The sequence below is a fragment of the Microcaecilia unicolor genome, chromosome 4 (assembly GCF_901765095.1).
Source record: "Microcaecilia unicolor chromosome 4, aMicUni1.1, whole genome shotgun sequence".
NCBI classification, from domain to species: Eukaryota; Metazoa; Chordata; class Amphibia; order Gymnophiona; family Siphonopidae; genus Microcaecilia; species Microcaecilia unicolor.
Genome location: NC_044034.1, coordinates 172,334,215 through 172,360,348, shown reverse-complemented (window position 1 = coordinate 172,360,348; position 26,134 = coordinate 172,334,215). Strand labels below are relative to the sequence as shown.

At 42.7% G+C, this 26,134-nt stretch overlaps 1 protein-coding gene across 1 annotated transcript in view; it reads left to right on the top strand.

Annotated features, from left to right (window-relative positions):
- The window catches only part of MICAL2 (microtubule associated monooxygenase, calponin and LIM domain containing 2), a 357,507-nt gene that overhangs the window by 280,912 nt on the left and 50,461 nt on the right, over positions 1–26,134 (top strand). The window contains 2 exon segments of the mRNA XM_030200975.1: positions 16,621–16,715; positions 23,881–25,243. Coding sequence (XP_030056835.1) covers positions 16,621–16,715; positions 23,881–25,243 — 1,458 coding nt within the window.

Genomic DNA, 26,134 nt, shown 5'->3' with positions numbered 1-26,134 from the left:
TTAGCCTTTCTCCTCGTGCTTGTTTATTCTGTGTGTGAGTGTGTGTGCTGGTTATTCCCAGCATGAGCCTGATTTCCTCACTTCCCCACACCTGGTTTGCTTTCTCCTGCTCTAACATTGTGCTGTCTGGGGTAAGCTTGAGTCAGTTTGTTTAGCTTTCTCTCTCTCTCTGTTCCCTTTGTTGTGCTCAGCTTCTGCTCTGCTCCTTGTGGTTCTGCCTCCCCCTGTCCTTGTATTTTGCACCTGTTTGTTTGTTTTAGTTCTCTTTGTTTGCTGTATCTGTCTCCTGTTTCCAGGAGCAGCGTGCCTTTTCTGGCCTGTGTGTGTCAAGGCAGCTTCCCCTGTTTGCTTATCACTCCCCTTGATCCTTGTCTGCTGAGTAGCACAGTTCTGTTTATTCCTTTAGCAGTTCCCTTTTTCCCTTGGGGTGTTGTGGGGCCAGCTTTGTGTATTCCTTAGGTAGTTCTCCCTTCCCATTGTGTGTTGTTTAGTCAGCCTAGTGTGTTCCCTTGTGGGGCTACCTGTATCGTTGTGTGCTGTAGGTACAGCCTAGTTCCCTTGTGTGCTGAATGGTTCAGCCTAGAGTGTATTCCTATAGATGGTTTCCTTTTTCCTTGAGTGCCTCGTGGCAAACCTTAGAGTATTCCTTCAGTGGCTTCCCCTTTCCCTGTGTGCTGAATGGTTCTGCCTAGAGTGTATTCCTCTCGTTGGTTCCTTTTTCCCTCATTGCTATGTGGTACAAGCCTAGAGTGTTTTCTTTCTGGGGCTTCCTGTATTCTTGTTCGCCCAGTGGCACAGCCTTGTATACCTTTTGGAGGCTTCTGCCTCTCACCCCTTTCTTTGTGTCTCTACCCTGCACTGTGTGCGCTGCTTGTGGCCCAGTTCCGTGAGGAACCCTTGTTGTTCTTTCTCCTTTCCCAGAGTGTGATTCGGTTCCTGGTCGGCCGTGAGGCCCACTTGTTTGGATTCTGCGCAAATGGGTTCCAGATTGGCCGTGAGGCCCGCCTGAATGCTCTATCTTCCACTTTCTGGTGGTGCCTGTTGGCTGTTGTGTGTGTGCGGGGCTTGGTGGCTGGGGTGGTGCGTAGGGCCTGTTGGGTCTACCCTAGGCCTTGGCCAAAACCCTATACTAGGCCTCGGCCTGGGCTTAAGGGCTCACGTCTGGAATAACAACTTAACAAACATCTATCACGTCATAAGCCATTAAATTATATTGTCACCCTCTCATCCATCCATCTCTTGTGTCTCTCACCCCGCCTATCCCCATGAGACTCATTTGAATGCTTTTATGTTTTACATATATATTCTGATGTGTAATCATTTGCTGATTTCTGATCTGAAGAGGAAGATATCGCTTTTGAAAGCTTGTCAAAATATGCATTGTTAGTCCAATAAAAAGGGTATCATCATCTTTCCTTTTCTTTTTTGTTTTACTTATTTGTTACCAAAAACATCTATATAAATGACCAGTTGCTAAGACGGAAACCTGGGCAACTGGTACTACTGCCCCCATTTCTCTAAATGAGCAGAAGAGGAAGTCATTACTAACAGATCATAAGCCCATCGTGCTCCATATAGATTAAGGCAATGAAAGGGTTAGTATCCAGATCCAGATGAACTTGGCACACTGCACTCATGCTCACAGGACTTTTATAAAAACCACAAAAAGTGTGAGTAACACATCCACAGCAAAATCGTTTCCCAGACCTGCCATCTCATTCAGCCAACAAGCCTGATTCATGCTTTGCATGGACCAACCTTATTTAGACAAAATATGCTGCACTGGATTTGGAAATGTTACAGTCATAGTGCTGATGTCAGTGGGATCCTTTGAATCATGTTGCAAGTTCTTCATAATGTTAACTACAACAAGTTGCTTCTAGTAACAATGTTTTTGCCTTTCTTTATAACTGTACTGTGCATGGGGTCATTTTCAAAACTCTGCAGGTAATTGCAAAGTCCACAGGTACTGCCCCTGTGAACTTTTTATCAGTTCTCAAAGAAAAAGTCCAGAAGATCAGTATTCAGTGTGTTTTATGTGAGCAGAATTTTATGTGGAGGAATAGCCTAATGGTTAGGTACAGCAGGTTGCTGATCTGGGGAATAAGGTACGATTCCAGCTGCTGCCTAACAATTGGGACAGTGGGTTGAGATCCTGGGGAACTGAGCTTGATTCCCGCTGCTGCCTAATGATTGGGACAATGGGTTGAGATCCTGGGGAACTGAGCTTGATTCCCGCTGCTGCCTAATGATTGGGACAATGGGTTGAGATCCTGGGGAACTGGGTTTGATTCCCGCTGCTGCCTAATGATTGGGACAATGGGTTGAGATCCTGGGGAACTGGGTTTGATTCCCTCTGCTGCCTAATGATTGGGACAGTGGGTTGAGATCCTGGGGAACTGGGTTTGATTCCCACTGCTGCCTAATGATTGGGACAATGGGTTGAGATCCTGGGGAACTGGGTTCGATTCCCTCTGCTGCCTAATGATTGGGACAGTGGGTTGAGATCCTGGGGAACTGGATTTGATTCCTGCTGCTGCCTTATGATTGGGACAGTGGGCAGTGGGTTGAGATCCTGGGGAACTGGGTTTGATTCCCTCTGCTGCGTAATGATTGGGACAGTGGGTTGAGATCCTGGGGAACTGGGTTCAATTCTCACTGCTGCGTAATGATTGGGACAGTGGGCAGTAGGTTGAGATCCTGGTGGACTGGGTTCGATTCCCTCTGCTGCCTAATGATTGGGACAATGGGTTGAGATCCTGAGGTACTGGGTTCAATTCCCTCTGCTGCCTAATGATTGGGATGGTGGGTTGAGATCCTGGGGAACTGGGTTCAATTCTCACTGCTGCCTAATGATTGGGACAGTGGGCAGTAGGTTGAGATCCTGGTGGACTGGGTTCGATTCCCGTTGTTGCGTAATGATTGAGACAGTGGGTTGAGATCCTGGGGAACTGAATTTGATTCCCACTGTAGCTCCTTGTGACCCTGGGCAAGTCACTTAACCCTCCATTGCCCCAGGTAAAAATATAACCTTAGATTGTGAGCCCATTAGGGACAGAACGTACCTGTACAAAATAGTATATGTAAAGCACTTTGACTGTATGTACAGAAAGGTGTATCAAGTATGGAATAAACATATTTAGTGGTACTTAACTGGGCAGTACTGCTGAATATCAGCTCCAACCACCGCATCACTGTCTGGATAGGGCTGGGGAGGAGCCAGCAGGGATGCGACTGTGTTCAGTGCCAGAGCCCTGAGAGCCAAGTGGATAGATAGGTCCTCACAAAAGGCAGTCCTATCTTTGCTCACTTAGGGGCCATTTTACTAAGCTGCAGTAAAAGGGGGCCTTTGCTAGCATGTATTTTTGGCGTTCATTGAGGGCCCCTTTTACCACAGTGGGTAAAAGGTTGTCTTTTTTGCTGGAACAGAATTGGCCATGTGGTAAGTGGACCACTTGCTGTGCAGCTATTTCAGGGGGAGGGAGAGCACTTACCGCCATCCATTGAGGTGGCGGTAAGGGCTCCCGCAGTAACCAGGCAATGCACAGTGCTGCCCAATTACTGCTCAATATTTTGTATAGCACCAGAAATGGCATGAGCTGGGAGTGGGAACTACTGCTGGGTTCCTGCAGTAGTCTGGAGGTAGTTCCGGATTAGCATTGCAGCGCCCTCATCCTTTAATTAAAGTGTCCTTTAGCTAGGTGGGTGATGTCACCCACATAATTTCCAGGTCACTGTCTGACCCCTTATATTTAATGCTGCTGCCTGAACATGGCCTTGCATTGTATTTCCCGGATTAAATCTTCCTGCGGGTGTCAGCAACTTAAAAACCACTGACACTGTGGGCTGAATATTGGTCCACACATGTTCTCTCTCTTTGCCTTGGAGAAACCTACTTTCAGAGACTGACAAGCTCTTTACGTGGATAGCTGTTCCCTGCAAATTATATCTCGTTTTGACATCAGTGTACAGTGAAACATCAGCACATTCTCCCATGTTTAGTGGAAGCACTGCTGGGGACAGGATTAGGGTATGGATTGAAACCATGCACAGAATGGAAAAAGTACTCACAGAAAAGAGGTGCATGAATCTCTGGGTGTTTTTCTTTTAGTGGTTTTCAAAGTAAAAGTATGTACAGGAAAGGGGACAGCATGAAAATGAACCTCTTGGTGAATAATTTTAGAAAACTTTCTCCAGGTTTAAAATTAGGCTGTTTTACATGCAGGAACTGCCTTTTATAAGGTGGTTTCACATTATGGCAGTCATTTTAGTGACTCACTTTATGTTTTGGATGGGCAGAAATCTACATTTAGATGTGTATCTTGCATACTTGTGTACATCCCAGGGGTGGACTGACCATACGGGTAAGCAGGCAGTGCCTGAGGGCCCAGAGTCCACCCCCTCCCCCCCCCAAATCACAACTAGCTGCATATGGCAATGAGGTATGGTCTGGGCATGTTTTGGGTGGGACTAGGGCTGAGCTAAAACATACACATGTATTCCCCATATCAGAAGAGGAATGCATGTTTTCTCTCAGATTCTATAAAGGCCGCGGATCCCAGATGCATGCAGAAACTAATTTGTTAATAAGATGCCAACAACCCAATTATTGGAGTTTATTGGCACTAAGTATGAGTTATGTGTGCATTTGCCCTATGCCCTATTCTATAACATGGGTGCCTAAATTTTATAGCATGCAACTCAAAAGGTAGCGTGGCCATGGGAGGGACATGGGCAGGTCAGGGGCATTCCTCAAGGGCGGGACCAGAGCTGAGAGACAGACAACAAGGGAAGGCTGAAGCGCGAGCCTGCATGCTTTTCCCTGCGTTTGCGTGCTGCTCTCGCCGTAACCTCGACGAAGTAAGAACAAGATCGCTTTTGAAATTCGGAGGGAGGGATGGAGGGGGGCCTTGGAATTTGGTCGGATGGAGGGAGGGAGGGAGGGAGAGGGGGCCTTGGATATCGGAGGGAGGGAGGGAGGGAGGGAGTTTAGTAGCGCTATAGAAATAATAAGTACTAGTAGTAGGGAGGCCTTGGATCTCGGAGGGAGGGGGAGGCCTTGGATCTTGGAGGGAGGGAGGCCTAGGTTCTCGGAGGGAGGGAGACCTGGGGGGAGAAAGAAGAGATTGCTGCACAAGAGGGCAGAGCAGGGGGGGGAGAGAAGAGATTGCTGGACAAGAGGGCAGGGGGGAGAGAGAAGAGATTGCTAGACAAGAGGGCAGGGGGGAGAGAGAAGAGATTGCTGGACAAGAGGGCAGGGCAGGGCAGGGGGGAGAGAGAAGAGATTGCTGGACAAGAGGGAAGGGGGGAGAGAGAAAAGATTGCTGGACAAGAGGGCAGGGGGGGAGAGAAGAGATCGCTAGACAGGAGGGCAGGGCAGGGGGGAGAGGAGAATTGCTGAACATGGATGGATGATTGGAGGGGGCAGGGGAGAGGGAAATTTACTGGATATGGGTGGATGGAGGAGAGGCCAGGGGAGAACGGAGAGTTGCTGGACATGGATGGATGGAGGGGAGGGAAGTCAGGAAGGAGGTGCACATGGATGGAGGGGAGGGAAGAGAGGAGAAATGCTGGACATGGATGGATGGAGGGGAGGGCAGGGAAGAGAGAAGAAATGTTGGACAAGGATGAAGGGAAGGAAAGACAAAGGAAGGAGATGCACACGGATAGAGGGGAAGGAAGAGAGGAGAAATGCTGGATATGGATGGAGGGTAGGGAAGACAGGAAGTACATGCACATGTATGGAGGGGAGTGAGGAGAAATGCTGGATATGGATGGAGGGAAAATTGCTGAATTTAAGGGCTGGATCGGAACACTTTCAGGACAGATGCCGAAACTTGAGGAAGGATAGGGACAGGGCTACAGATGGTAGACAGGACGCATAAGGACACAGGAGGATGGTGGACTTGGTGAGAGAAAAAATATCAAATGGAAAGAAGACACTGCATAAAACAGAAGACAGGACCAAAGTGAATAGAAAAACTATGATCAGACAACAAAGGTAGAAAAAAGTATTTTATTCAGAATTTATTAATTGGAATATGTCAGCTTTTGGAAATGTGTATCTGTGATATTTTTCATAGAAGTTTCAATTTTTCTAGTATTGCTGCATGCTGAGTCTGACTTCTTGAGGTAACTTTCTAATTCAGTATTTTGCCTTCATATTTTTTTTATTTCTAGCTCCTTGTGTCATATCTGTTGCCATGTGTTTTTCTGTGTGATCAAGGTACAGTATTCTGCTAGTGTGTAGTATTTGCAGCCCTTTTTGTTTTGTTTTTCATTAGTTTGTGTACTGGTGTTTTAGAGCCCGGTGTAATTATAGTGCTGCCTTTCCACGCATAAGGTTGTAGCTTGTCCTGTCCTTGGAATTAGTGCTGTTATGGTTTGGTAAGGTATTGAGTGTGTTTTTGCACAAGTTTGTGTACAGTGTTTTGCAGTGGAGAGATTGTGTTTTGGCTTTACTGAGGTGGCACCAAAACATCAGACACACTACCTCTTGAAGGATCTACATATAGTGCAGGGGTCCAGCCCAGTGGCGGATGGAGGGGAGCCGGGGGGGGGGGGCAGGGGCGGCCTTGTCCCGGGCCCGGCCCAGTCTCTCGATGGCCCTGCCTCTGGCCCAACGTGGCCACTAGTGGCAGTTCTGCCTCAAGCATGCACTATATCCGGTGTGACGTAAGAAAAAATTATTTTATAGCGTGGTGTTAGCCCGGTGGTAATCAGGCATTGCCACATGCTGCCCGGTTACTGCCATGTTATCATGGGAGCCCTTACTGCACCTCATTGGGTGGCGGTAAGTGCTGTCCCCTGCATGGCCATGTGGTAAGAGTAATCTTACCTCATGGCCATTTTTTAGGGGCTCTTTACTCGGTGCGGTAAAAGGGCCCTGGCACGTGGGGAAAAACGGCCCCCGCTGCTACTGCAGGGCTCTTTTCTCCAGCTTAGTAAAAGGACCCCAGAATTAAAATTGTGTGTTCAGAAAAGTACCCAAATCATTTCCTCCAAATTGCTTTGAGACTTCCTTCTGAATCACTGCACACTTAAAATAAAAATAAGCCAAAAAGTTCAACTTCAAACATTTTAACTTCTTCCAGCTATCCAAGTGCCCACTTGCCAAACTTATGAAATCATATATCAAAATAATGTACTGTCCCAAATTCACAAAGTTAGTAAGCCATATTCCCATACTCAAGATACAGTACCTCAGGGCTTTTAAGACTGTGAGGATTCCAGCTATGAAATGGAGATGCTGTAGCTGAATTTCACAGCTCAGTCATGCCACCTAATGTGCAAAGCAGAATGCAGTACAGAAACAGAAGAAATCTTCTGCCGGGTCAGTTCACCTGAAGCTGGGGATAACTAGAGAAAGGGAGAGGAGGGATGCCTCAGCCAGACTCATAACTTGTATCCAAAATGTCATTCAAAGATATAGTACAAAAAAAGTTAAACCTTACTGGAAGTGCTTTACTTAAATCAAGCAAACAAGTAGGCACTCCTTACCCACTAACTTGCATAGTAATAAATCACCAGAGCCAGGACCTCAGAAAATGGAGTCAATTGTATTCAGTCATTGGCCCAAAATGTCTCTGAAAATGTCAAACTTTTTTTTTTACAAATTTTTTTGCACATAATTGTTATACAGTAGAATTCACTTATCTTAATCTAAATTCAAAGTCCAATGTTGGGTTCCAACTTAAAAAAAAAGAAGAAGAAAATCCTTTGCCAACGTGATGGTTGGCATATGCCTCATCCTGGTAAAGAATTTTCTTTTGTTTTTTTGGTTTTTTTTTAAGTGACAAAGCCTGAAGTAGTCTGCATAGACAAAATTCAAGTCAGACTTTGAGAAGCATGAAGAATTAGATGTTGAGGTTACACTTTGAATTTTGATTAAGATATGTGAATTATTTTTAAGTGTAAGTAAAATTTCTAAAAAAAAAAAAAAAGTTGGATATTTGCAGAGATGTTTTGAACCAATGATTGAATGTAGGGGATAATTATGAAGTACAGTTATTCTAGCAAACTGCAATTGACTCTATATTCTGAGGTTTGTCTTTAAATTGGTCCTTGCTCAGGTGCTTCATTGCTGTTTGTTAGTAGATGAGGAGTACCTGCTTGTTTGGTTATTAAAAAATATGCGGGGAAGGTAGAACAACATATTTTTGCACTGTAGGTAAGGTTTGAAAATTAGCATAGTGCAAGTGTACAGTGCAGTTTAACCTGTAAAAGCTGTAATTTATTTACAATGTGAAAGCCAAGTGAAATATACAAATCACTTTGAATATCGGCCCCACTATGTCCATTGCATGCAAATAGATCTCATAGATGTTCATTGTGGAAATCCTGAAAACCAGGCTGGGTTGTGGACCTCAAAGACTGGATTTAAGGACCCCTGCTTGAAGGATCAAATCAGTATAAGGTGCTATCAGTAGCTTACCAAGGGTGGGGTGGTGGGGGTGCATGCCGGGCTGACAGCTCCTCCGGTCCCCTGCCCCCTCTGTTGTTAACTTCCTGTTCCAGGGCAGGGGACCGGCAGAGCCGTCAGCCATGCTGCTGCTCGTGTGCCCCCTTGTTAGGAGGAAGGGTGGTGGAGATGAAGCGCTTTAGGGGGTTGGAGTTATGTGCTTCAGGGGGTGGGGGTGTGATGCACCTTGGGGGGTTGGGGAGGTGGCACACCTTGGGGTGGGATGTGATGTGCCTTGGGGTGAGGGTGTGATGCGCCTTGGGGTGAGGGTGTGATATGCCGTGGGGGGGGGGTGCAACGGCAACCCACCCCAGGTGGCAAACAAGCTACGTAAGTCACTGAGTGGTATAAAATCAATGCCAAAATGTTGGGCATTAAGTGCCATTCTATAATGGCATCTTGGCATCCCAAGGCTATTATAGAATAGAGCATAAGTTGTCAATTATGTGCCAACATATAGGTGCAAACACGCCTGGTCAATGGCGAGCATAAATACTGGCACATAAATGTTACATGTACGTATTCTTAGGTATAGTATTCTATAAAAGTTATGTGAGTGTGAGCCTCACATACGTGAAGCTATCCTTGCAGTTATGCAATATGGCACTTTGATGCCACCTTATAGAATAAAACCTACATGCAATTATGTTAACTGCCAGTGTAGGCACCGTGCAATGTAGCTGCATCTACTGTGCCTAATTGTGCACCAAACTTAGCTGTGGCTTTGAATAATCTGCTTTTAAAATTCCCGGGGTAGGTATCAATTAAATCAGTCAATCTATACAGTTGTTTTTCATACTTAAATTGTACTATTTCAAAACTAAAGGCCCTGATTAGTCATCTTTTGTCTGGATAACATAAGGGCCCTTTTACTAGGTCCCAGTAGGGCTAAATCAACACTTCCGGTGGAGTAGTGTAGATTCAAAGTTATCACATGCTGTTTCCTGAGGTAGAAAATAATTGTCTACCGTGGGGGGGGGGGGCATTTCTGGTAGTAATCAGCAGTGCAGCCACATTGCCACATGCTGTCTGATTACTGTAGGAGTAGCGCTTGAGCCCTTATTATTTTTATTATTATTTATTTAGATTTTGCTCACACCTTTTTCAGTACTAGCTCAAGGTGAGTTACATTCAGGTACACTGGATATTTCTCTGTCCCAGGAGGGCTCACAATCTAAGTTTGTACCTGAGGCAATGGAGGGTTAAGTGACTTGCCTAAAATCACAAGGAGCAGCAATGGGATTTGAACCGGCCACTTCTGGATTGCAAGACCAGTGCCCTAGCCACTAGGCCACTCCTCCACTCCCTTACCACCAAAGTGGCATTAAGGGCTCAAGTAGTAAATAGCCGCATACTACTTTTAATATTAACGCACAGCCATTTACTGCCCCATTTAAAAAAAAAAAAAGCCTTTTTACCCCTGCTATAAAAAAATAGCCCAGCATGTGCTAATTTCACATGTCCAAACAAGCATAGGCCAACCAAAGGTTGACCAATTAAGTAGAAGCACGAGAGGAGGCGTGCTGGGGGCACGGTTTTCTTCTCATCAGTAGCACCCATAGTTACTGCTCTCTGGTTAGATAACCAGTTAAGTCAGACCACACAAGTTTCATGTGTAAGTTAATCAGATAAGACATCTGGTTATTTTTAAACTGATATATTCGACAGTGCCAACTTAACTAGTTATGTCTCTATTATCTGATTAAAGTTAATTGAATGTCTTATCTGGGCAACTTTCACTGGATTTGGCATCAAGTAAAATATACGAGACAGGGGATTCGCCTCAGTGTTAGTAGTACTGCTACATTTCTTAGCATATAGTATATTAACAATACAAGAAATATGAACTCATTCCTAGTCTGAACTACAACTCTAGATTTTGTTCCTATTTGATCTGAGCTGGTGTACGTCTTGTGAAAAAATCTCTAGGGGGAGCTAACAGTCTTCTTAAGGAATAAGTTACAGTTTGTTGATCTCATCAACAAATTTCCATAATGCTGCCCAGGAGAAATTGTGTTGTCACAAAGCACAATAACAAAGTGTTTTATTTCAGAACTAAGGATACTATTACTTGTAAGCGTATCGCTCGAAAACTGGCCACCAATATATCTGGTTAGTGAAAATATACAAATCTTATTCTTTTACCATGCTGAATGAAATGCATAGCTCTAGAGAAGACACACAATTAAGCCACTATCAGACTACATTTATTATAGCAAAATGTTTATTAGTTCTTATATACCATGTCTCCACTAAGCAACATTGCATGAAATGCAAATATAAATGGTACATAAATATAAAACATGATTTTAAAAAAGTATATAACATAAATGACAAAGCATAATGGAAATAAACAAAAGAAGATAAGATAATACGTTTTCAGTTCACATAAACTGAAGTTGTAACAGAATGCCTAATTAGTACAGTAACTGCATGCGTAAGTTATATAGATTTTTTAAAGGGGAAAATGTGCATGCCTTTCTTTTAAAAAGTGTTCCACAGAAAGTACCTCCACATTCAGTTATGCCTATTATTTAGTGCATGCAAAATTTGTCTAAACTTTTGAAAATCCAGATTTATGCATGTAAGCTCTCCTGAGCAGGGACTGTCCTTCCCCATATTAAACTTGTACAGCGCTGCGTAACCCTGGCAGCGCTATAGAAATGCTAAGTAGTAGTAGTAGCTCCGCTCCTAGGAATGCCTCTGCTCATCAAGAGTAAAATTGCGTGAAGTGGCATTACATGTTTTCTTGTCCTCAAATACAGTCCAGGAAATTTAGAAAGAAGCCACATTCTTAAACCTGTTTTACGTGAGAAAAATACCTTTTAAAGCTACTGCCTAAATGTGTTGCACTAAGGAGAAATGGGTACCATAGCAGGATATAGCTGTGCTCACTTTGCTGAGAAATCCTGGAATGGACTGAGAAATGAGAACAGATAACCCAATCCTACTTAATTAGGGGTCCTTTTACTAAGCCGCAGTAAAAAGTGGCTTGTGGTAGTGTAGGCGCATGTATTGGGTGCGTGCCGGGCTAGTTTTTAACCACATCTACAAAAAATGGCTTTTTTTTTTAATGGAACGGGAAAAGTGCCTGCAGTAAAAATGAAACCAGCACACACCTAAAACTGGTGTGAGCCCTTAATGCCACCCATTGATCTAGCAGTAAAGGCTTATGCGCTACATACATGGTGACCAGTTGGCGTGCACCAAATGCTGATTAACACTGGAACTGGCGTGCATAGGAGGAAATAAATAATTCATCCACACATTATGGGCATGCGCCAAATCTGAAATTACCGTCAGGAGGAAGCGCTGACCAGGCGATAATCTCATTTGGGCACACGCTGCACGTGTGTAGAGCCTACCACGGCTTAGAAAAAGGGCCTCTTAGCCTTTCGATTGCTGAGGTCTTTACTGTTGTGTTAACTTGAAGCTGTTGTAAGATTAGGTTAGATTCTTTAATGTACCGCCCTTTACTGACTTGTAGACCAAAGCAGTTTACAATAATACTATCCGTTTCCGCATTCAATTTAAACTTCTCTTATTAACCTATAACTGCATTCACTCTGCCGCTCCCCAGTACCTCTCCACTCTTGTCTCTCCCTACGCCCCCCCTTGGGTACTCCGTTCTGTAGATAAATCTCTCTTCTGTCCCCTTCTCCTCTACTGCTAATTTCAGATACCGTTCCTTTTATCTCGCTGCACCTCATGCCTGGAATAGACTTCCCGAGACTGTATGTATAGCCCCGTCTTTGGCCGTTTTCAAGTCCAGACTAAAAGCCCACCTCTTTGACGCTGCTTTTGACTCCTAACCACTACTCACTTGCCCTGTCCTTTTATCCCCTTACCTCTTAGTTGTTCTGTCTGTTTACCTATCTTATTTAGATTGTGAGCCCTTTAAGCAGGGAGTGTCTTTTCGTGTATGGTGTACAGCGCTGCGTATGCCTTGTAGCGCTATAGAAGTGATAAGTAGTAGTAGTAGTAAAAAGCAAAGACCTACAGTATTCCAGAGGATAGGTAAAATTCCACACAAAGGAAAAGGAATAGAGGAGAGACAGAGAGAGAAAAGATAATCTGTTGACATACAGGCATCTGACTCCATCTGAGCTCCAGCCTGGTCACTGAAAAACCATGCTAAACCCCCCCCCCCCCCCCCCCCCTCCCCTGAGCTTTCAATAATGCTTTAAATCTAGAAGTTCCATAACCATGGGATTAAAAAGAAAAAAGTGCACCGCCTAGTAGTGTCTAAACATGCCAAAGCTGGAAAAGAGAGCACAAAATGATGTTCTTGGCGAGACTGGCACACTGTATGTGTGAAGGTTGTACAGGATGATCAATGATAGCCTGTAGCAGAATTTCTGGTAGCTAGGGAAGAAAGTCACCTTCACCATCAGCATTGCTTTAACAAAGCTGCTATCATTCGTGGCCACAGATTTATAGGTCCAGCACAAGTCCACTTTGAGGCGTATTTTCAAAGCACTTAGACTTAAAAAGTTACATGGGGTCCTTTTACTAAGCAGCAGTAGGGCTAATGTGTGGTTAACGCATGCCAAATCAGCACTACCGCAAGGGTAGCATGGGTGCCCTGCAGTAGTTTCAAAGTTGGTACACGCTACTTCCCATGGTAGAAAATATTTTTCTATTTTCTACCGCAGGGGCATTCCTGGCAATAATTGCACTGCGTCCACATTGGTGCACGCTGCACGATTACCATGTGAGTAGCACGTGAGCCCTTACCACTGGTCAATGGGTGGTGGTAAGGGCTCAGGCATAAACAGCCACGCGCTACATTTAATTTTAGTGCATGGCCATTTACTACCCCATTGAAAAGTGCCTTTTTTCCCAGTTAAGGTAAGAAATGGCCCAGCGCGTGCCAAAAACATCTGCCCACACTACTGAAGAACACTTTTTACCGCAGCTTAGTAAAAGGACCCCGTAATAACCTATGGAACTTTGTAAGTTCAAGTGCTTTGATAATGAGCTCCGTAGAGTCGCAGAACATGGATATGAAAAGGGACTACCATATTTTCCCATAGTGAATGTAAAGACCCCTCAACTATTCTTACAATTCTTGCACCTCAACGTTCTTGACTCGCCCATGTCTGGTCCTGTTTCCTAGCAATGGCATATTACCTTGCTTCTCTCAAACAAGAGTCAGCAGTGTTCAAAAGAGTGGCAGAAATAAGAATTTCACTACCCCACCCACCCACCAAAAACATAATACAAATTCCAAATAGAATAATGCCTCCAGCATTCTCAGTCAGTTTTGGTTTGCCCTTTGATAACTACCTGCTTTTTAACCCACCCTGGAGTTGGGCCGGTTCTGTATCCTGCCCTCAAGCTGGATACTGGAGCTCTGGCTGCAGCTGCTGATGGCAAACAAAGCTGAACAGAAACTGCTCACCTTGACTGGATTGTCACCTTATCCTGGAACTGAAAAGCGGGCTCATATTGGGACTTTCAGATCCTAAACAGAAGCACAGCATCCACTGAGGCTGGGAGAAGTAAATGGGAGATATACTGGATATCAGATAAGTACATAATGCCACACTGGAGTGGAGGAGTGGCCTAGTGGTTAGGGTAGTGGACTTTGGTCCTGGGGAACTGAGGAACTGAGTTCAATTCCCACTTCAGGCACAGGCAGCTCCTTGTGACTCTGGGCAAGTCACTTAACCCTCCATTGCCCCATGTAAGCCGCATTGAGCCTGCCATGAGTGGGAAAGCATGGGGTACAAATGTAACAACAACAAAAAAAGACCAAGGATCCATCAAGCCCAGCATCCTGTCCATGACAGTGGCCAATCCAGGCCAAGGGCACCTGGCAAGCTTCCCAAACGTACAAACATTCTATACATGTTATTCCTGGAATTGTGGATTTTACCCAAGTCCATTTAGTAGCGGTTTATGGACTTGTCCTTTAGGAAACCGTCTAACCCCTTTTTAAACTCTGCCAAGCTAACCTCCTTCACCACGTTCTCCGGCAACGAATTCCAGAGTTTAATTACACGTTGGTTGAAGAAGAAGTTTCTCCGATTTGGGCAATTGGGCAATCTATTCTTTTAGAATAGATTGCCCAATACAATTGTGGGAATTTTTATTATTTTTACTATTGTTTTTGTTTAATGTTCATTATGTGTGTGTGTTATAACCCAAATTTATTTTTGAAAATGGGCTGAAAGTAGCTTTGAAATAAACATTAAAAAAAAATAAAGCATGGGAAGATTTTCACCTATGGGTTTCTGGAGCTAGAATGGGTCAGTATCACTTTTAGATATTCTAAATGCTGACATTAGGAGAGATCTCTTTAGTTATTATCAATAAATAATAGATCTGGTTATCTTTAATATATATTTTGTGGTGTGCTCTATGGAGCTGGATGTACTAGTACTTTCTACTGCATGCAATAACTTAAATGGTGATATGTATTTCCTATCTAACCTTTTGAGTTTGGAGTAGTATCCTGGATTTATAAATTAGGACTTTATGACTTCAGTGTAGAGGTAGATGTTAGAAAGACATACAGATTGGAATCACGATGTCCAGTTTGGGATGTGTCAAGTTTGCTAGTATTTTAGAAATGAACCTGCATGTGCCAGTTACATGTGACAGGATCATCCATGGAGTGGAGGAGTGGCCTAGTGGTTAGAGCACTGGTCTTGACATCCAGAGGTGCCTGGTTGTTGGACAAGTCACCTAACCCTCCATCATCTTAGGTACAAACTTAGATTGTGAGCCCGACAGGGAAATACCCAGTGTACCTGAATGTAACTCACCTTGAGCTACTACTGAAAAAGGTGTGAGCAAAATCCAAATAAGTATAAATATATAATCTACTATAATAAAACTCACCCTCAACGTTCTGAGGACACTGACGTCAGTAAAGCCAAGCCCTGACTTCCTTCAAGAAGGTTCGTGGTGGTGAAGCCACCAAAATCGCTCCGGGCCCCGCCCTCAACGGCGGAGCAATGGCAGAACAACGAAGGGGTTGGCAGGGAGGGAGGCAGGGAGGCGGGGGGGGGGGGGAAATCGCTCCGGGCCCCGCCCTCAAGTCAAACGTCATGACGTTGGGGGCGGAGCAATGGCAGAACAACTAAGGGATTGGCCAGGGAGGGAGTGGGGGGGGGGGGGTGTTGGCGACGAAAACCTTGCTAGCGCCCGTTTCATTTGCTCTGAAATGGGCCTCTTTTACTAGTATTTTATAAGTATCCAGATCTAGATGTACCCTTGAGTTGAATCAAATCCTGCCAGCACACAATGAGGGACCTTGTTTTCTTGGCATGATACAGGAGTGTTTTTTTAATAAGCAGAAACATCTAAAATATTAACAGGTTTGTCACAGCAACATAAATGTGTATTTCAGAACATATCAGCCATTTTAGAAACATACATGTGTATTTTTCCTGACACTGTCAGACCCAAAAATCCTTTACCAATATCGCTTTTGAGGAGGAAAGAAAACACTGGGGGATTAAGGGGTTGACCACCCAGTGAAGCACTGCATAAAGCAAGCACCTCCTCCTTACCTAGATGCCCCCAGGAGCAAGTGTAAATCCTGATATCAATGTTAGTAGACATATACTTACATCCCTTCTGAAATGGGGAATGCATGTATATCTTTTCAGTCTGCCCTAGTCTCGCCCAGACCATGCCACTTTGCATTTGCACATATTTGAATGTGGATGTATATATCCCAGTTTTCTAAAATCTGAATTTAGACATGTTTGCAATAATAATGCCAATTTATGGATGTCTAAAACATGAATAGCGCTTCTAAATAAACATATCCATTATTATTATTGATTAAGGAAAGTAATGCTAAAAGCGAGTAGTCCATAGGTCTTCTGGTGCTCTGTGGTATGAATTAAACAGGTTAGAAGCAAGGTGTAACTTAACATTTTGCTGAGTAAACATTGATTTGTAAGCCCTAAGGGAGAGATCTATAGTTAAGTATGTGCTTAAAAATAGATGTCTGTAAAGCTCACAAGGCTTCTAACACTGCCTTGCAGTTTTCCTGCATTTCCTATCACGCATACAAAAATCTTTGTTGCTTTGAAAATGCTTAATATATGTGGCCTCTGTTTCTTCCGTTTTAAAATTTCACTGATGGCTGTCCAATGGTCAAATAGTGCAAATGATTTAGTTTCTTTTCATTTTTGCAGGTTCTCTGTCAACTGGCAAAAATACTGAGCTGTCTTCAGAGGAGAGAGCACCCTGCATTTTGGATACACTGGGAGAGGATTACTCTCCAGGACAGGTACTGGTTACTTCACCTCTACTCCCTCCATAAATGCAAACTGTTGGAGAAAAAGAGGGTTGACTTTCCCCCCAGTTTTTCTCATGGCCATGTTCTTACTTCTTCTTTTCTCATTGTGCCTGTCCAGAAAAATATCCCCACATTTCAAACTTCAGCTTCCTTGACGTGCTATAACCATATGAAGTCTTCTTAATAAATATGATGATGGAGGGGTAGGAGGAAGAGAACATGAAAAATAGTTGTTACGCAAATTTCTGTAGGTGTGAAAAGATGGGGAATGTTAATTATATAATCTATTGTATGTACTTATCTGTATAAAAATAAATAGTAAAATTTTCTGGAAGCAAATTGCATCCAGTTTTCATATTAATTTCTGTCTCGCATGAGTGAAATATCCATGCTTTTGATTGGAAGCACAAGATTTAAAACATAGCAATAAGCTCATAGAATCGATCAGTCAATCAGTCATTCAAATTTGTTTCTTATCCACCATTCCATTAACTATGCTAAAGGCAGATGAAAGATAATAATATATTGATCTTCCAATACTACCTTTTTCTAGACATCTACATTTCTCTTCAGCTTGACATCATCCCTCAAAAATAAGATGTATCAATATAGCTGTAATCCATGGAAGCTCTGTTCTGGTTGAAGTGGCACTTTCAGGAATTATTTAAACAACAGTTCAGTAGACAGAAGATTCCCCCTTCTTTCTATTCTCATGGTGCTCTTCAGATTTACACTGTAATATTTCACATCATTTCTTATTGTTGAATGGCTACTTACTCATTGTCTGATTATTCCCGCCTAGTTGCAAAGTCCATGGATGCTTTACATCTACGGACTTTGCACCAATTTTCAAAATGAACATTTGCATGTATGTTCACTTTACAAATCACCAAAAGAAAAAGTACCCACAAACATTTGTACCTCTTTGTTCTTCAGGTGAACTTCTGGGCAGAATAATGTACGTATTTCTGAAAATACAAGAGTGTGCTTTTCAATCCCTGCCCTAACCATATCCCCGAGAATGCTTTCCTTCAGTGTCGACAAAAACTTGCATGTGGTGGTTCAATGCATGTGCTTTGATTCACACATAGGCCTGAATTCTATAAAAGTTGATAAAAAATTATGTAGGCCTTTCAGCATTCGCTAAACGCTAAAGATGCCTCATATATTCCTAGGTGCATCTTTAGTGTTTAGTGTGCATAAGTACATAAGTATTGCCATACTGGGAAAGACCAAAGGTCCATCAAGCCCAGCATTCTGCTTCCAACAGTGGCCAATCCAGGTCACAAATACCTGGCAAGATCCCAAAAAAGTACAAAACATTTTATACTGCTTACCCCAGAAATATTGGATTTTCCCCAAGTCCGTTTAATAATGGTCTATGGACTTTTCCTTTAGGAAGCTGTCCAAACCTTTTTTATGTTTCAACATTTTTATTGATGATTTCACAGATTAACACAATCATTTGATTAAGTACATAACAGTTTCTAACTTTGTCCGTCATATGTACACTAATCCGCGGTCGTTATCATCAAGTTTTGTTGTTACAGTTCCTTCCCAATCTCCCCTTCCCCCCTCACCCTTTTTTTTACTGCCTTTAACATAATCCTTGTACAAAGATAGAAACAGTATATAACAATGAACATTACACGCGATCTGCAATTTCCAAGAATAATAACTTGTATTTTATACCGTGGTGAATCCCTATTCTAATTCCCCCCTCCCTCTCATCCCCTCCCCCCTTTATTATTAAATATTCCGCTTTCACTTCATGAGCCATTCGGTCACATCCTCCTCCCACTCCTATGCTACGGTGTTGGTTAAGTGTCTCTGCCTTATTTTGTGCTACTGGACTCCAGTTGCCATTATCCTCACCATCCTTTATGGTCCCCTATGTGGAAAATTTATTTAACACTGCACTTCTCGCTTTATGGGATATACTTTGTAAGTACTTGGTCCAAATGGAGACAAACCTCTTTCTTTTCTTGGGAGTGCCCTGGGCTTCCCTGGCCTCCCATAGCATCAACTCATGAAATCTATTCCTCCAATACCAGAAGGAGGGCGGCACCACCTGCATCCAGTGTCTAAGTATACATTTATCCAAACCTTTTTTAAACTCCTCTAAGCTAACCGCCTTTACCACATTCTCTGGCAACGAATTCCAGAGTTTAATTACACGTTGAGTGAAGAAACATTTTCTCCGATTCGTTTTAAATTTACTACATTGTAGCTTCATTGCATGCCCCCTAGTCCTAGTATTTTTGGAAAGCGTAAACAGACACTTCACATCTACCCATTCAACTCTATTCATTATTTTATAGACCTTTATCATATCTCCCCTCAGTCGCATTTTCTCCAAGCTGAAGAGCCCTAGCCGCTTTAGCCTTTCCTCATAGGGAAGTCGTCCCATCCCCTTTATCATTTTCGTCGCCCTTCTCTGCACTTTTTCTAATTCCACTAAAGCTTTTTTGAGATGTGGTGACCAGAATTGAACACAATATTCAAGGTGCGGTCACACCATGGAGCAATACAAAGGCATTATAACATCCTCATTTTTGTTTTCCATTCCTTTCCTAATAATACCTAACATTCTATTTGCTTTCTTAGCCGCAGCAGCACACTGAGCAGAAGGTTTCAACGTATCATCAACGACGACACCTAGATCCCTTTCTTGGTCCGTGACTCCTAACGTGGAACCTTGCATGATGTAGCTAATCATTAGCACATGCTAAAAACACTAGTGTGCCTTTGTTTTTATATAGCACTTAGAGAACCATGCCAAAATCCAAGCATATTCTGTATCAATGCGCATAAGTTAATTTTCTTTACAAGCCAATCAGTGTTGTTAACAGCACTTAACAAGCACTAATGAGCACTAGTTGACAATAATTAGAATTTACGTGCACAACTCCCTAAACGTATTCTCTAATGCACTGCACTTAAATGTTAATGTGCGCAGGCAAAAAGGGGTATGGTTATAGGCGGGGAAATGGGTATTTTGTGGTTGTTTCAAAATGTATGCGCGTTGTTATAGCATATGGCCCTCTGCGCCTAAATCTATGTGCTGGGATTTACACCTTCGGCACGTAGTTTTAGGTGCTGTGATAGCAGCAAAGCATATTTTATCTACTGCGCCTATATCTAGGTGTCGCTTATAGAATATGCTTAGGTGGAAATGTTTTCCACGTGGATTTTCTAGGTGCTATATATAGAATCTGACCATATGTACGCAAATTTGGGCATGCATCCAATTTAATTCAATAATGAACTAATTAGTACTGACAATTGGCATGTTAACAAGCAACTATTGGCACTAATTAGATTTAATTAAAATATTCACACATAAATTTAGGCGCAAGTTCAAAAAAAGGGACACAGAAATGGGAGGGTCATGTCAGAATGGAGACATTCCTAAGATTTACATGGGTGCCTATAGACTAATGTGGTTATGTGCCTAATTTAGGCATGAAGATTTCAACTGGTGCAAATGGCTGCACCTAAAGTTAGGTGTGTTCCCGGCTATAAGCGCTATTCTGTAAACTATACCTAACTTTAAGTGAGGTTTATAGAATAGTGCTTTTTTTGTCATTGTTTTTTGTGGCGTCATAGTGTGAGCCATAGTGTGGCGTCATAGTGTGAGCTTTGTTCAGCTAGCCCATTTTCGTGGTTGAAAACAGAATTTACCCATGGAAATTGTTTTGCAAATTGCCCTCCATATGGTGGCAAGTAAAATTTTGCAAGGCTTTTCAGATTTATTGCAAACAAAATTCTCTCAATGCATTGCACAGGCTGCCAGTTCAACCAAGCAGTTGGTCAGTATAGTAAACAACCTACTGCAACTTCCACAACAGAACCAGCCTGGCCAATCTAAACTGAACTGCAATGATTTTGCTCCATACTTTGCCAACAAAATTAAAAGTCTCTGCCAGGATTTACAGGCAATCCCACCTAGACCCCAATCAGTTAACTAGGAGTGCACAAACTCGCCACCTCCTGACAGAGACGTATGGTACACTTTTGTCAAGGAGAGCCTTGACAAAATCCTAACAGATCTTTGACCAACTACCTGCTCCCTCGACCCCTGCCCATCAAAGATAGTGCAGCAGGCAAGTATGGACCTCATAGAAGGCACCACAAAAATTGTGAACTCCTCTCTTTCTAATGGGCAACTACCAAAAGCATTAAAAAGGGCAGCGGTTCACCCTTTGCTTAAAAAAAAAAACAACCTTGACCAGGACAAACTTGAAAGTTACCAGCCAATATCCAACATCCCAATTCTAGGGAAACTTATACAACAACCAGTCTGTGTTCAACTCAGTGATTGAAGAAGAGAGAAACTGGCTAGATCCATGTCAGTCTGTATTCAGACCTGTTATGGAACAGAAACAGTCCACGTATCCCTATTAGATAACCTTAACAGAAACCAAGACAGGGGATTCGCCTCGGTGTTAGTACTGCTAGATTTCTCAGCAGCTTTTGACACTGTGGATCATGATATCATGCCAGCACGACTGGCAGAAACAGGTATCAATGGAACAGTGCTTGCTTGGTTTCGATCCTATCTATCAGACAGGCAAGAATCTGTAATGTTTGGAAGCACCTCATTGCCACCATGGGCACTGACCTGTCGGGTTCCACATGGATCGATACTGTCACCTATTCTGTTCAATATCTACCTCATGTCACTAGCTGAGCTGATTTGGTCAATGGACACTCAGTTCTACATCTATGCGGATGATATGCAGCTACTCATACCCATTGAACCTGACTTGCCTACAGCCCTAAACAAACTGATTACCTGTCTAATATCAATTCATGAATAGGCTAAACACAACAAACTTTGCCTGAACCCAAGTAAAACCAAGCTTCTTTGGGTCCCTAACACAAAGGGATACATACCTGATATCAAAATCTCTTTTGGGAAAGACAAACTCCCCCTCAAATTGCAAGTCAGGAACCTTGGAATATAGTAAGATTCAACACTTACTCTGATTCCCCAAATCCAAGCAACCTTCAAGAACTGCTTCTACTATTTGTGACAGCTATCCTGTCTCTCTCCTTACATCGAGAAGGTAATCTTATCCTAGTTGTGCATGCCATGATAACATCAAGACTACTGTAATGCACTCTATAACGGTTTGACTACAAAGGGCCTGCACCAGCTCCAATTGATTCAGAATGCTGCAGCAAGGCTATAATAGAAGGTTGGAAGAGACATGACCACATCACACCATTTTTGCAAAAACTTCATTGGCTACCAGTACAATACAGGGCTAAATTTAAAATTTTATCCAGCTTATAATTGAAAAAGAAAAACGCCTATATTGTGACCCAAATCGGGAGATAGATGTTTATCTCACAAAAACGAATAAAGCGGTATAATCGAAAGCCGAATTTGGACGTTTTCAACTGCACTCCGTCGCGGATGCAGACAAAGTTGATGGGGGCGTGTCAAAGGCGTGGTGAAGGCGGAACTGGGGCGTGGTTATCGGCCGATCAGAGATAGGCGCCTTTCGCCGATAATGGAAAAAAAACATGCGTTTTTAACGAGAATTTAGGGCACTTTTCCTGGACCCTGTTTTTCCACGAATAGGGCCCCAAAAAGTGCCCTAAATGACCAGATGACCACTGGAGGGAGTCGGGGATGACCTCCCCTGACTCCCCCAGTGGTCACAAACCCCCTCCCACCACAAAAATATGCCGTTTCACAACTTTTTATGTTCACCCTCAAATGTCATACCCACCTCCCTGGCAGCAGTATGCAGGTCACTGGAGCAGTTATTAGGGGGTGCAGTGGACGTCAGGCAGGTAGACCCAGGCCCATCCCCCCCCCACCTGTTACACTTGTGCTGGTAAATGGGAGCCCTCCACACCGCCCCCCCAAACCCACTGTACCCACATGTAGGTGCCCCCCTTCACCCCTTAGGGCTATAGTAATGGTGTAGACTTGTGGGTGGTGGGTTTTGAGGGGGATTTGGGGGGCTCAACACCCAAGGGAAGGGTGCTATGCACCTGGGAGCTCTTTTACCTTTTTTTTTTTTTTTTGTAAAAGTGCCCCCTAGGGTGCTCGGTTGGTGTCCTGGCATGTGAGGGGGACCAGTGCACTACGACTCCTGGCCCCTCCCACGAACAAATGCCTTGGATTTATTAGTTTTTGAGCTGGGCGCTTTCATTTTCCATTATCGCTGAAAAACAAAAACGCCCAGCTCACAAATTGTCGAATACAACATGGACGTCTATTTTTTCCCAAAATACGGTTTGGTCCGCCCCTTCACGGACCCGTTCTCGGAGATAAACGCCCATGGAGATAGACGTTTTCATTCGATTATGCCCCTCCACGTCTAATCTTCAAGGCCCTTAAAGAAAATGGACCTGAGTACTTGAAGAATAGAATGATCCTCTACACACCTCCAAGGACACTAAGGTTCTTTCAAGGATTATCACTAACCACACTCTCTCCAAAAGACATTACACAATGTGATACCTACAAGCGAGCCTTCTCCAAAGTAGCCCCCACATTCTGGAATGCACTCCCTGAAAGGCTCCGCTGAACACAAGACTATCTACTTCAGGAAGCAGGTGAAAGCTTGTCTTTTCAACCATTCCTTTAACAAAGAAGTAACTAACTTATTAGTCTCTCTCACACACACAAGGAGCGACAAGGGCTTCACATACTGCAGCGGGACATGTTTATCCATTCCTACTCTAGCTGAGATAATATTTAACCATCTCTCTGACCTCATGTGCACCTTTCTTTAAATTAATCACCTTACTTTCTAACTCCTCTTACTCTTACCTATCTATATGTTCAATCTTTGCTTATACCCTACACTGTCAATTAAAATGTTCTATTATGTATTGTGTTGACATTGTAAGTAGTATATTATGCCATACTTTGTATTGTTCTTTGAATATTTTTACTGCTGTAGTTGTCTATTGCTCATGTTTGATTTATTCTTATTGTACATCACCTTAAGTGAATTCCTTCAAAAAGGTGGTGAATAAATCCAAATAAATAAATTATTAAAAACAGAAAAGTTTTAGTTTTCAAGACAATATTAGCAGGTTTTCACTCATGGAAATTTCATTGTATATTTCAGAGATTTTCTCCTGCATTTCAATAATAAAGCATGTTTATTTTTTTTAAATCATGCAGATGCTGTCTCATCATAATCCATCAGAAATCACAAGATGGCGTAATGAACTGTACAGTCCAGCACTTCAAGAAAATATGAGTGAAGAAATCCCTCCCTATAAACCTCACCGTGCTCATCTTCTGAATAGGACTGAAGATTGTTTATTGGAAGACAATGACTGTGATTCATCCAGAACTGCCAAGGCAGATGCTGAGGACAATTTGATCCAGAAATTCAGAGAGGAAAACACTAGAACTAGAGAGCATGCTTCAGAGAAGGTATATGTAAATAATGAAGAACAGCCTACAAGAACAGATGCTGTTAGCAACAATATAGATTTGTCCTCCAGAGTTACAGCAACAAGAGATTGGAGAAATCAAAAGGAACATAAAGAAATGGCAGACAAAGTGTCAAATCAAAAGCTGAAGAAACTGGTGCTTTCTGAAGAGGAAAAATCAATATTACTTGACTGGAATAGTGACAATTCTGCAGCAGCTAAATCTGGAAAAGAAACCACAGATGTTTTGGTTAGGTCAATACTAAAGACGAGTGAATACAGTAGAAGAAGTAAGTTTAAACCACAAAGTCTTCTTGAGTCTCCAGGGATTACAAATGACAGTCCATTAAGTTTATTCAAAGACCAAAAAGATGAGACGAGGATACCAAAAACAGATAATACTGAAGGAGCAGGTACAGAAAGCAGTCCTAAATCACCCTTTAAATTATTAGTTAATGCAATAAAACGATCCTTACTAGAACCATTGAGCTCTACTCCAGAGAACGTGAAATGGACTTCAGATAGTAAATCTAAATCAGTTTCTCCAAATAGTAGCTTAGACTTACCCAGCCCAATTACTCATCCTGGGGTATTAAGGAGGAGTCAAAGTAGCAAAGAATATTCAACAAGATCTCGAGGCTCTACCTTGTACCCAGAAAAAGTTAGTAATGCCAACGACTCTTCTAGTAGTCAAAGAGAAGGAGTACCCTATGATTCTGGAACCCATAACGCTATAGCTGACACTACTTATTCAACATTGGCAGGTGATTCCAATAACCCACCAGCACATGAAAATTTGCCATCTGCAAAGATGGACTTCATGCCGACACTTCTTGAAAAATTTAGCCTACTAGATAATTCAAGTACGGAAGTGATGGATGTTTCACATTTACAGAAAAGAAAGAGCTCCTTGTTTTCATCACTAAGATTCAAGGACAGACCTGCAGAAACTGACACTTCAGAGAAAAATGACATCTGGAAACTTTTTGGTGCCATTAGGAAAAAAGTTAGTGAAAAAGAGACTATAGAACCTCTACACAATTCCTCTACATTCACACCATCTTTCACCAGCAGCATGTTAAGTTCATCTAGTGAACAAGAGCCAGGTAGGTTTTCTTTCTGATGGGATATTATTATTATTATTTATTGCATTTGTACCCCACATTCCCCCCACCTATTTGCAGGCTTAATGTGCCTTACATAAATTTGTTAATATTGTCATTACAGGGTGTCAGATCAGGTTCAGTTAGTAATGTGTAGTGATTAGGAAGGGAAAACAAAAAAAAAGAAAAAAAAGGGGAAGGAAGAGAGTGTTTAGGGAAATTATAGGGTAAGTGTTCAGAGTTGAGTGGTTTGGTGAGGTGACTTAGTGGGCTTTCATTATAGGCCTTGTTGAAGAAGAATGTCTTCAGAGATTTTCGAAAGATAGTTGTTTCGTTGATTGCTTTCAAGTCTGCTGGTAATGCATTCCATAACTGCGTGCTCATGTAAGAGAAGGTAGAGGCATGCATCAGCTTGTATTTAAGTCCTTTGCAGCTGGGGTAATGCAAGTTGAGAAATTTGCGGGATGATCTTGTGGCGTTTCTGGGAGGCAGGTCTACGAGGTTTAGCATGTAGATTGGGGCTTCTGCGTGGATGATTTTGTGTACAATTGAGCAGATCTTGAAAGCAATGCATTCCTTAAGTGGGAGCCAGTGAAGTTTCTCTCTTAGGGGTTTTGCATTTTCATATTTGGTTTTTCCAAATATGAGTCTGGCGGCCGTATTCTGGGCAGTTGATAAAACTATAATGTAGTTCACTGCGCGTGAAACTTGCTGAAATTTTCAGATAATCATATGAATGAAAACAAAGCATACGAATATGGAAATCAGTCATGTACATTGCATCACACAGAGGTACAAAAATCCTTGTGCTAATAGTGGAACATCAGGTAGTCTGTGACCACCAGCTCATGTCCCTAAAAATTTTACTTAACTTTTTTGTACACCGAGTTGCAG